Source organism: Anguilla rostrata, chromosome 1 (genome assembly GCF_018555375.3).
Source record: "Anguilla rostrata isolate EN2019 chromosome 1, ASM1855537v3, whole genome shotgun sequence".
In the NCBI taxonomy this organism is placed as follows: domain Eukaryota; kingdom Metazoa; phylum Chordata; class Actinopteri; order Anguilliformes; family Anguillidae; genus Anguilla; species Anguilla rostrata.
Window position 1 is genome coordinate 75,246,903 of NC_057933.1, and position 13,654 is coordinate 75,260,556.

General features: G+C 52.3%; 1 protein-coding gene across 2 annotated transcripts in view; it reads right to left on the minus strand.

Annotated features, from left to right (window-relative positions):
* The window catches only part of luzp1 (leucine zipper protein 1), a 65,071-nt gene that overhangs the window by 4,500 nt on the left and 46,917 nt on the right, over positions 1-13,654 (minus strand). For both annotated transcript variants that reach the window (XM_064301334.1, XM_064301325.1), the window contains exon 3: positions 9,550-13,188. In XM_064301334.1, the coding sequence (XP_064157404.1) occupies positions 9,550-12,672 (3,123 nt within the window). In that variant the 5' untranslated portion in view covers positions 12,673-13,188. The remainder of the gene's footprint in view (positions 1-9,549; positions 13,189-13,654) is intronic.

Consider the following 13,654-nt stretch of genomic DNA (forward strand, 5'->3'; position numbering starts at 1 on the left):
AGCGTCTTCTTCAAACATTACAGCACAGTCCTATGGGTTTGCAGGTTTATGATGTCATTGCTTGTGCTGAGAAGCCCAAAAATTATTATTACTTCCACTGGTACACGCAAGGTAAAACCCCCCCCCGTCGGCCGTGAAGCCCCCCAGCCATGAAGGCCCCTCCTGAACGCTTGTGAGCAGCCTGATGGAACTCCCCACCTTTCTGTGGTCCCACAGGAAGTCCACTACTACCACTCTCCCACTGCCAAACAGGCGGGGCTGAGCTGCCAACTTCCTGTCTGCTGCATAGCAACAAAGGGAGAGAAAGGAGGAGGGAGGTGGGGGGCAGTGAAGGGCTGTCAATTCACTCCCCCCCCCCCCAATTAAAATGTATTTGTATAGCACTTTTTTTTTTTCCAAAGCGCATTGTCACAAAGCAGCTTTGCAGAGATCCAGCCCTTACCACCCCCCAGGCCTAGGGTGACAGAGGCAAGGAAAAACTCCCCGGCTGATAACAGGAAGAGAAATGACTCAGAGGGGGGGGGAGTCCATCTGCAGGCTGTGTGAGTGAGAGAGAGAGAGAGAGAGAGAGGAGTGAGAGTGAAAGTGAGAGAGTGTGGGTGGGTGTGGGAGAGAGAGAGAGCATGGGAGAGTGGGAGAAAGATTGAGGAGTGAAAGTGAGAGACAGTGAGGAGAGAGCGAGTGTGTGAGAATGAGAGAGTGAGTGTGAGAGCGAGTGACCATCCACCCCATATAAACATGTACATATGTCTTTACTTCTGTTGCTGTTATTATTATATTAAATTTACCATTATTATTATTTTTATATTATTGTTACATATTATTTATGCTTAGGCAATAATTACATTTGTATTTCATGCCAATAAAGCAACCTGAATTGAACTGAATGAGAGTGGGAGACCGAGTATGAGAGAGAGAGAGAGAGAGAGGCCTTATGGCTCACAGGTTGTGTGTGTGTGTGTGAGAGAGAGAGAGAGCTGTGTTGTGTGTGTGTGTGCCAGTGTGAAAGCGAGGTTCAATATCTTGGTGCGCTTCATAATTATGGGCTTCTTCATCCAAACAAATGTCATATTCTGTTTCACAGAATCGCAAAGACCCGAAACAAAACCCAAAAGAAAAAATTAACCAAACGAGACCACATATCAACATAAACGTTGTGTGAGAAAGGACCACTAAAGGCATTCACTCCTACCCTGCTGACCATTAGGAGACTCTTTTTTAATAATGTGGTTTCATTGTTTTTATTGTGGACGGATGTATTTTGGAAATATCCGTCCTTTTTAAATCGAAAGATAAAAGCTCCCTAAATAAGTGGATTGAATGTCTTGCTGTGTGTGTTAAGGTGGCCTACTTGCCAAGGCAGTTACTTATGTTCTGGTTCGGACCCCGCGGGTTAATGCTTTAACTGTTTTTGCTTTGCAGTGTTCGCATTCAAGTTAAATTGCATTTTTTTTTGCAAATTTGCAAGCCCTCTGGCTCTGCGTGTAAAGGTTTAATAAATCTTAATTTGAGAAAATATTTCGACAGGAAGCGTCTCTGCGTGTTATTCAGTAATCCCCGCAAAACTATTTCCACCCCAGAGGAAGAAAAGAAGAAAAAAAAAGACGAGGGAAAGAGAGCTACCGTGTAGGCAAGCAGCAGAAAATTCTCGTTCCAAACTTGCTTTGTTCACTTTTTGCGAAAATATCTGATGATTGAATGTTGGAAGCAGGCGGTGCGTTTTCCCCTCCAAGTATTTTGACTGCCGGTTATTATTAGCAACTCATGATTTGAAACGGCAGAAAGAGCCGACCGCTGGCTGCTGAGACAGACGGTTTACCCAGCACGCGGAGGGGGAAAGAAAAGTAAAATGTCACCGCGCTAAATGTCCCGTTTTGCAGCGTGGTCGAAAACAAGGCTCCAGAACCTCAAAAATAACCAAATAAAAACTATACAGTTCCGGCCTCGTAAAACGAGAGTGGGCCCAATTTCCACCTTGATTAAATTCATACGAAACAGACGCCGATTCACCCGATTGCCTGCAGCATTGTCTAATCACCCTGGTAACGATATCCAGTCGCATTTCCATCACGCGGGTCACTGAGGGGTTACGTCACCGTGCATAGAGAAAGTTTGTCTTGTCTGTCTTTCGTTCGTTATTTTTCCAATACCAGTATTTTTATTTTGGTTTGTTTTTATTGTTTTTTTTTGTACGTGGTCTAACAAGAGCTATAGGCATTGCTGACAGGCAGCCTCGTCGTTAACAGAATTAAGTCAAAACATTGAAAGTATTCCAGGGTCTTCTGGAAGCCATTACAAACTCAGACGGGCCGCGTCATTTGGAAAACGCTTCCTCCAAACCGGCTTTCATCAATACCGGGATTCTGGACCAACAGAAACAATGACTTTGTTACACACTAGTTGCAGAAGCTGCAGACCAAGAACAATGCAATTTGCGGCCCCCCACCCGCGTTTTTTTGGGTGAGTAACGGGGCATATTTTCACCAACGGATCTTAATCCCCTTCTCGGTCCAGACAGTGTCCATAAAATCAGACATGCAGTATAAACAATTTTTTTTTTTGGTGTCAGAACAAAGCCTTTTATCTCAATTTTTTCCTCACACGTTGAACATCCACAGCAGTCACAGTGTACTGTAGATGTCTGAAACCCCAATGACTCATACAATTTATTCCAAAAAAAAAAAAAATCCCATGTGGCAAAAAATGTGGTGAATGGGAAATACGTTTTAGCCATCCCTGAGAAATAATTTTTTTGTGTAAATTCTCACTGTTAAAATTTGTCTCACATTGACTAGACCAGGGGTCTGCAACTATGGTCCTGGAGAGCCACAAGCTCTGCTGGTTTTTGTTTTCACCTTAAAATCAGCGCTCAAGTTCAGACCCAAGTAACCAGGTGACTCTGGACGGAGTGTAGCACAGTGGGTAAGGAACTGGGCTTGTAACAGGTCCAGTTCGATCCGGTAGGACATGCGTTGTCCTTGAGCAAATGTACTTAACTGGAATTGCTTCGTATATATCCAGCTGTATAAATGGATGCTTGTAACAGTTGTAAGCCAGCTCTGGATAGAGCTTTGTCACTAAAATGCCTGTAATGTAATGTAATGTAATGAAGTGAGTTAACTGTGTATTCAGCTCCTTGAATTTATCAAGTAAGGGCAGAGTAGCAATGTAAACCAGCGTGTGTTGACACAAAAAAGACACTGTGGCTCTCCAGGACCATGGTTGCAGAACCCTGGTCTAGAACTATCATACGCCTCCCACTGTCTTAAATTCATGCCTCCAAAACGCCAATGACAGAGCGTGTTCAGATGTGGCTGCTAGAGCGGACACTAAACCAATCCCTTCTTGACCCGAAAGATGCGCAGCCTGCAGAAAATATGCACCCATGACCCTGAAGTCCTGCGGGATTTTCCCACGGGATGATGGGAAAAAGCGAAGTGTGCCTTATTTTCCAACCAATAAAAAAAAAAAATAAATAAAATAAAATCCACAAACCACTAAGGTTACGTTCATAAATAATGAATGTCCGAGAGACAACAAATCAATCCACACTCAGGGGTCAAACCATGGTGTCTGGGGGCTTTAAAATAGATTAAGAGTTTCTTCTTCTCCTAAACAACCATTGATCTGCTTTTTCTCTGGTAGCGTGTATGCATGCAGGCGTGTGTGTGTGTATGCAAACGTGTGTGTGACCGTGTTTATGGGTTGGGGGGGAAGGGGGGTAGGTGCAGATTGTAAACCTGAGGCATGGAGCTTTTTGAGGAGATTGCTTTCTGGAACACCGCTGAACGAGATTGCACTGTCGGGTTCAAGGTCATTCGTGCGTTCACAGTGTAGGGCGGGGCTATTAAACATGGGACACAGGGAGCAGTGAGGTCAAGCCTGTCACTCACAGGGTTCTTGCCCAATCAGTCTAACTTAGCGGAAGAAACTGGTTTGGTGCAGGCAGCTGATGGTGGTGGTCCCAGGGGGACAATCAAAATCACACTCTAAAATCTCTCACACTAACCACCCCATCCACCCCATCCCACCCCTGCCCTCCTCCCAAAGCCCAAAGCCCCAGGGAGATGGGCTTGCACCGTGACCGAGGATGTTGGACAGCCATCGTGATTGGCGTGGGGGGGTCGTAATCATGTGTAATCCTGCAGCCCACGTTCCGCTAAACTCTAAATCTCCCCCCGCCTCCGGTTACTGTGACAGATTCTATTTCAGCCCCCGCCATGGATCTCGATTCCTGGACAGTAAAAAATATCACGGAGTCAGGTATTACATCATCCAGCAGTCTCACATGCTCTCATTTACGGTAGGAAAGGGGCGACGGGGGGGGGCAGGGGTGGCATTTGGGTTGTCACTAGGGGTGCTGAAGATATGATACTATGTACAGTGCAGTTTGGGCAGTACATTGGGGCGCAGCTAAAGGCTGTATAACAGGGAAAGGGGGCGGTGCTTAGGGGCATAGCAGGGAAAGGGGTGGAGTCAAGACATCTTTAAAATGTCAAGCTCGCTGCTCACTGAAACAACGTCTCCGAAGGGGAGCACAAGTCAGATTTTAGCGTCAGGTTTCCCGGGGGGGGGGGGGGGGGGTGGTTGAGGCCATGCTCATTATCCAGGTGTAACCTGAAGAGCAGCGATACCTTTACACCAGGTCACTGTCTCACCTTTCACTCTCTCCTCTCCTCTACTAACTCTCTCTCTCTCTCCCCTCCTCCCGTTCTATCCCTTGAGAGCATCCACTATCTCCCAGTGCTAATGATTACAGAGACACGAAGTCTGGCGTCTATGCTAGGCACAACCAATCAGCGAGCTGGAAATGGCATGCTCCGCAAATCAGGAAGCTGGAAATGGTATACAGGAGAGAGAAGAGCAGCATATGTGTTTCTGTGGTTAGAGAGAGGGATTGTTGGACTGATTTAATTATTCATGTTTGGAGATTAATGTCTGTAATGTAAGCCATAAATGTTATGCTTAGGACGGAGTGTAGCACAGTGGGTAAGTAACTGGACTTGTAACCGAAAGGTCGCAGGTTCGATTCCGGGTTAGGACACTGCCGTTGTACCCTTGAGCAAGGTACTTAACCGAAATTGCTTCAGTATATATCCAGCTGTATAAATGGATACAATGTACAATGCTATGTAAAAGCTGTGTAAGTCGCTCTGGATAAGAGCGTCTGCTAAATGCCTGTAATGTAATGTTATGCTCCACCAATCAGAAAGCTAGAAATGTTATGCTCCACCAATCAGGGAGCTGGAAATGGTATGCTCTGCGCGTTGCCCCGGACGACCGGCGACCCCGGCGGGGTCCGTACCGACATGCGCCCTCAGGTGAGTCCCTCAGGTGAGTCCCTCAGGGAGAGAGAGGAGGCCAGAGAGGGTTTCTGTGGCTAGAGAGAGTCGGAACCGTCGGACTGATTTAATTATTCATGTTCGGGGGTTAATTAAAGGGTGGGAAGATTAGGGTCCCCGATGGCTACGCGCGGTGACGTTAATTGCAGCGCTAACGAGATGCCACTCGCTTATTTACCTAATTGGCCTGTCAGTCAGCGGGGGGAAACTCTCGGTCGGGGTTGAATGGTGCGCTTGTTCTTGACTCTGGGGTGTATGCGCGTGTTTATTGTTAGAACAAATGCATGTGTTAGCGTATGTGAGCGTGAGCGCGAGAGAGAGTTAGTATGTAGTTGTAGTATGTAATGTATGTGTGTGTTTATGTGTGTGTGTGTGTGTACGTGTATGTTGCTGTGTGTGCGTGTGTGTGTGTGCATGCGTGTGTGCGCGCGCGCGTGCATATGTGTGTGTGTGTGCGCGTGTGTGTGTCTGTGTCTGTGTGTGTGTCTGCGTGTGTGTGTATATATTAGTCCCCCCCTCTGTGCTGCAGCTCTGCTGACTCCAGGTTTTCTCTCAGGATGGTCAATAAAGCAGCAGCCTGAGTCTGAGCCCCACAGGGAACAGCCCCCCCCTCCTCAGCCTGCACCCCTCTGCCCCCCCCCCCCCTCCACCACACACCCCTCCCCCAGACTGAAGCTGCAGTGGCATCTGTCTGCACACGATCAGTCCAGCTCCTAACTGAGGTTCAACCAATGAGGACACACGGACGCTCAACCAATGGAAGACCAGGTCTGCTTCATGCTTAATGCAAATAATCCTTTTTAAACATTATTCCAAATCTGTCACACGCAAAGAAAAAACCGCACGATACGATACTAAAAAAAGCAAACTGAAAAGCAGCCAAAGAGCTGCTATAAGCTCATTAACATCATTTAGAGACATTCAGAGATGTCAACGTTTATTTACCCCCACACCCTCTCCCACATGTGCAAACACAGCAATATCCGGGAGAAAAACCTTGACGTGAAAAAGAAAAATGAATACCCTTTTAGTTTCGCTTTTTCAATAATAAAAAAGAGCGCTCAAAATGTGAAATGTGAAAAAACTGATTTATCACCCTATAGCCTAAAGAGACAAAACCGTTCTCCACACGAGCCTTTGATAAAGTACTCAACATCCAGGCAGTTTGTAAATGCCCCCAATCCACCAGTCAGGCTTCTACAGAGGCCTAGTCAACAGATCTCATGTCGGGGGGGGGGGGGATGGATATTTTTCTATGAAGGAAAGGAACAGAAAGTTAAAAGTCTTAGAGCACCGCGTCCTCCTGCGGCCTCTGTGCTTCACTCCTGCTCAGAGATCATCTTAGATCCGCACCGACAGGCCTGGGGGTCGGGGGAAGGGGGGGGTATTTATATTTCCTCACAGGGCGTCTGGGGTTCTGACTGAACTGGCAACCCGGCGTAAAAAAAAATTCTGCCGTCTCTCTCTCTCTCGCGATTCTTTTTTAAACCCGTAAACCCCGTCGCCACCGAAGCCCGCCGCTTCGAGCTCGCAAAATTTGTTCCGCGACTTTTTACGGGCCCCGAGCGCGTTTGCCTTTTTAACGACGCCTCTCATCTTTCTCTCTGGGGCGCGCGCGCAAAGCTGTTATTTAAAGCAGATCTCCAACGTTCTTTCACGCCCCCAGATGCGCGGGTAGAGCGCTGATCTGGACAGAACACCCCCGCTCCCCCCCCCACCCCCCCAGAGGATGGAAATACAGAGCCGCTGCTCTTTCAGCAGTGACACCGGTGTTCCCTTCTGGCCACTGAAGTCCCAAATTCTGCAAGGACAGCATACATGAGGCAGGCCCTGGTCATCAGCTAAGCCTCTAAACCAGCACCTTAAGTGCTCCTTTCAATACCCTTCCACCACCGTCCTAGCCTGCTCTACACAGCTCTGAGACCAGGCCCTGGTGCTATTACCTCCTGCTCTGAGACCAGGCCCTGGTGCTATTACCTCCTGCTCTGAGACCAGGCCCTGGTGCTCTCATGCCTGCTCTACACAGCTCCTAATCCAGACCCTGGTGCTCTCAAGCCTGCTCTACACAGCTCCTAATCCAGGCCCTGGTGCTCTCAAGCCTGCTCTACACAGCTCCTAATCCAGACCCTGGTGCTCTCAAGCCTGCTCTACACAGCTCCTAATCCAGACCCTGGTGCTCTCAAGCCTGCTCTACACAGCTCCTAATCCAGACCCTGGTGCTCTCACAGCCTGCTCTACACAGCTCCTAATCCAGACCCTGGTGCTCTCACAGCTGGACAACTGCTGTTCCCTTCTTGCCTGGCTCCCTGCTTGTACCACTGACCACCACCAGCTAATACAGAACACAGCCGCACAACATGTCTTCCATCCTCCCGAGAGTGCTCATGCCACACGTCTCCTCCTGTCACTTCACTTCCTGTGTTACGGCTCATCATTAAGCATCGAACCCTGGAGCTGGCCAACAGGCCAGTGAATGGAATGACTTCACCATACCTCTAATCAATCTTAAAAATCCATACACCCCGGGCCAGATCTCTCATTCCACAACCTCCAGGCGACTGGCCCCCCCCCCCCCTTCCCTGAGTGGTCTCTGCAGTCAGTCAGTATGCCTGTCTGTACTGGGCAACCCAGGATTGGACAACCGAGATGTCGGCCATCTTCCATCACGGACTGAAGACCCATCAGACAGCCACTTGGTTCAACCTCCAATCTCCACCACACAGGACTCCAGCCTTTTTGCACGAATTCAGACTACGGCGTCTTTACGGTTTAACGGGTTACAATTTTATGTCCCCGACTAGCAGGTCTGGGAATGCTGTTAGCCGAGTCTGGCAGGCACTGTCGCTCGCACATCAATCAAGTGAATGTACTTCTGGTTCTCCTACATCGCAAGTTGCTCTGGATAAAGAGTTTCTGCCGAACGCAAGGCAATGCGATGAACTGTCACCGACGCAAACAGGAAAGCCCCGGCGATCAATCCGCGTTTCCGCGTTGGGAAAACGCATCATCGTATATAAACCTTCAGTGAGCACCTCGCCCAGCGTTTCTCCTGCCAAAGCCTTCGAGGAAGGAAGAGAAAAAAAAATGTTCCTTGATCAGGTGACGAGGGTGTACTCCATCACGAACGCTAATGCTTCATTCCGTCTCTGCTTTTTAGATCCCACCACCAGGAGGACGGCTCCCTCTCTCTGAACAGGCTCCTCAGCCCTCGTCCTTTCCCATCTTAGCTGACTGTCAAACTCTGCCCTCCCCTCAGTTTTTTTCTAGCACCTCCCTTCGTCCAGCAAACACTGTTCGTGCCGCAGTTTTGCTTGTCTCACCTTCGTCATATCGACAAGACAGGTGGAGAAATAAGAAAAATAAAACAAATAAATAAAAAAACTTGACCACTGTGGTTTCCAACCCTGTGCCTGAAGATCTACTGTCTACAATCCTGTAGGTTTGCACTCCATACCAAACAAAGCACACCTCATTCAACAGCTAGAGCATGGCTTCCCAACCAGATTCCTGGGGATCTACCATCCTGTACGTTTCCATTTCAACCTTCATTTGGCACACCTGATTCTTCTAATATGAAGCAGAAAGAGGTCTCCAGCTGTTGAACGAGTTCTTCTTTGTTAGGGTTGGAGTGAAAGCCTACAGGATGGTAGATCTTCAGGGTTGGTTACCACTGGTAGATGCCTTGTTACTGACTCATCCACTCAATATAGATATTAGTCTATTTCTGTAGTACCGGCTTTAAACTGATGCCCGAGAGCATTTAGTCAGCCATAGGACCTGCACTACCACATGTTTTTACCTCCTTCCATGTGACATGACAATGTAAAATAAAGAATTAAAAGTAGTACAGTTTCTTGTTTATTTTGGGCATCTGTGTATTCAGGATTACTTCTGCGAGGTCTGTGCACCTGTTTAGCAGACATACACCTCTGAGTGTTTGGCTGTGAACCTGTTCATTGTTATGTCGTTTTTTTTCTGCCGCGTGTAACTTTCAACTCTAATCCACCACAGGTAAAGGGCCTCATTTTCACCTGGAGGCTGAATTGTTTTACCAGTTTCACACTGATGTTTGACAAGATATGCAGTCAAATTGAATGTCAGGTAAAGGGCTTTTTTTTTTTTTCTCCCCCTGAGGCAGTTGGCGGTTGCTGTACTCGTGCCTCTCTGGGGGGGGGTTACCATTCACACTGCATGCTATGGTACTCACCGGGGGCTGTGGCCGGTTCCAGGGTTGCAGCTCCTGGGCGATGACGGGTTCGTGGGGGATGATCCTGTGGTACCCCTCCGACGGGGGGAGGGCGCTCTTGCTCCGGCGTGCGGGTTCGGGGACCTCCTTGGCGCTGGCGGCGCTGTTGATCCGCTGCATGTACACCTCCGCCGGGCTGGGCTTGCCCGTCCTGGTGGCGGTTACCGTTGTCGCGGTCACCGTCGTCGCGGTCGCCGTCTCCTCCGCATCCAGGACCGTGGTGGCCCTGTACGCCCGCCAGGTGGACTCGGCCTCGTCCTCCGAGCAGTCGGCGACCTTTGACCTCCCCAGCCCCACCTCGTCCACCGAGACGGCCCCGCCCCGGTTCCGCCAGTTGCTCCGGACCGTCACGTTCCGCATGTCGGGCAGGCAGTCGTCTCGAGCTGAAGAGGAGGAGGAGGAGGAGGGTCGGTTTCGATGCCTCCTCCAGCCGCCGGCGGCGGTCGTGCTGCTGCTGCTGCTGCTCTCGAACCCGGACTCCGTGTCGTTGCTCAGGTCGGGGGTCGTGGCGTTCTCCGACAGCGACCGGAGCGTGAGGCTGCTGCGGGACACCAGCTGGGTCTCCGCGCGGGAAGTCTCCACGGAGACGGATGCGTCATCGCCCCCCTCCTCGCTGTTCTCGTCCTCCTGCGGGGGCAGCAGAGTGATCTCGGCCTTGGGGATGGAGATCTCGTAGGGAATGGGGATGCTGCCGCGGTGGTGGTCGCCGGGGGTGATGACGATGTTACTGGTGGAGGTGTGTCGTTCCCGTGACAACGACGACGGGGGCTCGCTGGACACACTGGAGCTCCGGCTGCTGGTCCGGGAGGAGCCCGGGTCATTGGGGTAGATGGTGATGCTGCTGGTCATCTTGCCCGGTGCGGAGGTCAGTATCGCCGGCTTGGTGGAGATCCTGGGCTTTCCGTTGGCGGCCAGGGGTTCCGGCGCTCCACCTCCCGACGACATCACCTCCTTGCGGTCGATCTCCACGATGGCGGGCTTGATGACCGCCTTGGAGCGCAGCGCCTCCCGGGGGCTGCAGACGCGGCGGATCTCGATGCCCGACGGCGTGTGCGTGGGCGTGGCCTCAGAGCTGGACCCTCCCTCCGTCGCCGCCGGGGGGCGCTCCTCGTCGAAGGAGCTCCGGGCGGACGAGCCCTCGGAGTGCGAGTCGTGCAGCCGGGCGTACCGGGAGTGCTTGGCGGAAGCGGTGGCCGCCGGTCTGGCGCTCGATCCGGTCCCCTCTTGGCCGGCCAGGGGCTCCGCCTCCCCCGCGGACCGCCGGGACCCCGTAGACTCGGTCTCCGAGGCCGAGGAGTGGCCCTCGGACCCGAGGTCAGCGGACGTCAGGTGCGGGGACACGTGGGATTTGTAGGCCACGAACGATCCGTTAGCCTTGGCGAGGTGGCCCTCGGCGGCCGGCCCTGGGTCCTGGATCTCCCGGTCGGTCTCTGGCGGCGATGCGCCCGCAAGCTCCCCGCCGGCCCTGCCCGGGTTCTCCGCCGGCGCGTCCGAGCCGTTGGACTCGCTGTCGCTGCCCGCACAGAGCTGCGAGAGCTTCTCCGCCCGGCTCTTCTCGCCGGGTTTCAGGGACGCCGCGGTCAAAGCTGCCGAGGCCTTCCAGGGCTTCTGATCGTTGGCGGCTGGCGGGTAGCGGCTGAGGACCGACGGCTTCTTGCCGTCGCCGGCGGAAGCGTTGGCGACCGTCTTCTCCTCCAGCATTCCTTTCCCGCGCTCTTTCGCGTCCGTCCCGGTTTTTACCCCCCTCCGGCTCTTGTGGGCGGGGCTCACGGCCCGGCGTGGCGTTTTGGGCGAGTTCTCCTCCGACTGGCTCAGCTCTTTAGTCCGCAGCTTGGCCTCCTTCCGCTGCTGGTGCGTCGGGGACAGCTCCCGGGCCTTGTGCTTGGGGGCGGCGGGTTCGGCGGCCCCGCTCCGGAACTTGGGCTTCTCCTGCCGGAACCCTCCCCGCACGTTTATCTCCTCGTTCTCCGCCTTGCCGTTCTCCAGAATCTTCCCCCCTCCTCCGCCGCCGCCGCCGCCGCCAATGCCCAGCTGCAGCTTGAGCTGCTCGATCTGGTCGCTCAGGGCCCTGCTGCGGCTCCTCTCCTGCTGGAACCTCTCGAGCAGCTCGCCGTTCTTGGAGTCGCTCTTCTTCAGGTCCTCCTCCACCGGCTCCAGCTGCTTGAGCCGGTTCTTCAGCCGCTCCACCTCCTGGGTCAGGTCCTTCACCTTGTTGTCCTCCTCCTCCTTCTTCTGCCCGTCCCCGGGGCCCCTCTTCTCCTTCTCCGGCTTGCCGAGGCGCAGCTCCCCGACCACCTCGTCCAGGAACTCCAGGCTCTTCTTGCGGCGGCCCAGCTTGGCGGTCAGGCCCGGCGGCAGGTCGTCCTCGATCCGCGGGTCGCCGGTCTGCAGGTTGGCGGCGTTGCGGCCCTGGTCGGCCGCGCTGAGCTGCTTGTTGCGCTCCAGCTTCTCCGTCAGCTCCCGGATGAGCTTGCCGTCCTCCCGCTGCTTCTCCAGCAGCCACTTGCGCTCGCCGACGAAGGCCTGCGTCAGGGCCTTCAGCCGCTCCATCTCCGCCGCCAGGGCCTGCTCCGCCCGGTCCAGGCGGCCCTCGGAGGCGTCCACCTCCTTCACGCGGGCCTTGAGGGCCTCCAGCTCCGAGGAGAGCTTGCGCGTGAGGTTCTTCTCCTCGTTGAGGCTGAGGCACAGCTGGGTGCAGTCCGACTTGCTCCTCCCGAAGGCCTCCTCCAGCTTCTCCAGCTCGGCCATGCGGCCCTGCAGACGCTCGATGTCGGACTTGAGCTCCCTGGTGAGCTCCTCCTCCTCCACCAGCTTCTCCCGCACCAGGCGGCACAGGTCCTCGGCCTTGCGCACCTCCTCGTCCTTCCCCTCGATCTTCAGCACCCGGCGCCGCAGCGCGTCCACCTCCCCCAGCAGGGCGGAGTTGGCCCCCTCGGCCTGGATGATCTTGTCCTGCAGGTCCAGCAGCTCGTCCTCGGACTTCTGCAGCTTGCTGGACGCCTCCTCCAGCTCGTCGACGCGCCGCGCCAGGCTCTGCAGCTTGTGCCGGAGGTGGCGGTTCGTGGTGTCCTTGTAGTCCGTCATCGCTGAGGACCGTTTCTCCTTTTCTTTATTTTATTTTTTTTTTCAAAAAATCTCAATGTTTAAATGTTATTTTTTAGTTTTTCTAAAAACACTGTTGGAGGACGAGTCCACATTTGCCTGGCTAATGTCCCAGGTCACCAGTTTTTCATTTGTTTTGTTCTTTTAAAAAAAAAAAATTATATTATGATTTTTTATTGTTTATTTATTTACAATACGAGTCCACATCTGCCTGGTGGTGCCGTGTCTCTGATCTCAGGTCACCAGCTGCTAGTTTTTTTGTTGTTGTTGTTTAAAACAGTTCGATGTGCTGCTCTCTGGAAAGAATGGGGTCCTAAGAGTGAGCCAAGGTTCTAAGGCCCACCCCCGATGCCCTTAGTCCCTCCCCCACCACTCTTAGTCCCTCCCCTGCCGCCCTTAGTCCCTCCACAGGTGGATTTTCAATGGCTGGATCTTCACAGTCTCCTCCACCTTGGTCATTTCTGCTCAGGGGCGTCAGCCAAGATGGCAGTCCATCGTCTGTGAGGAGGAAGAGCAGAAGAGTTACTATCCAGGTCTAGGTAGTTAGCATCAGCTTCAGTCATTACTTAACCTGCCACCACTAAATAAATTGTTTTTGCATCTAGATACGTACTGTAGCAAATTACCATCATATATATCAAATTAGCATCTATACCAAATTAGTATCTTGCATATCAAAATAGCACCTATACTAAATTAGTATCTTGCATATCAAATCAGCTTCTTGCATACCGAACCAGCATTGAGATAGAGAGGGCAGACTGAGATAGAATGAGCATATATGGGGGAGAAAGGGAGAGTGTGGAAAAGAAATAGAGATAAAGAAAAAGAGAGGGATGGAAAGAGTGTGAAACGGAGATAGATACAGAGGGAGAGAGATAGAGCTAGAGAGAAGTTGCACAACGGATCCAGAGACTGACATAAAGCCAGGGTGATGTGTGACGTGGGAGGGGGGGATTGCTGG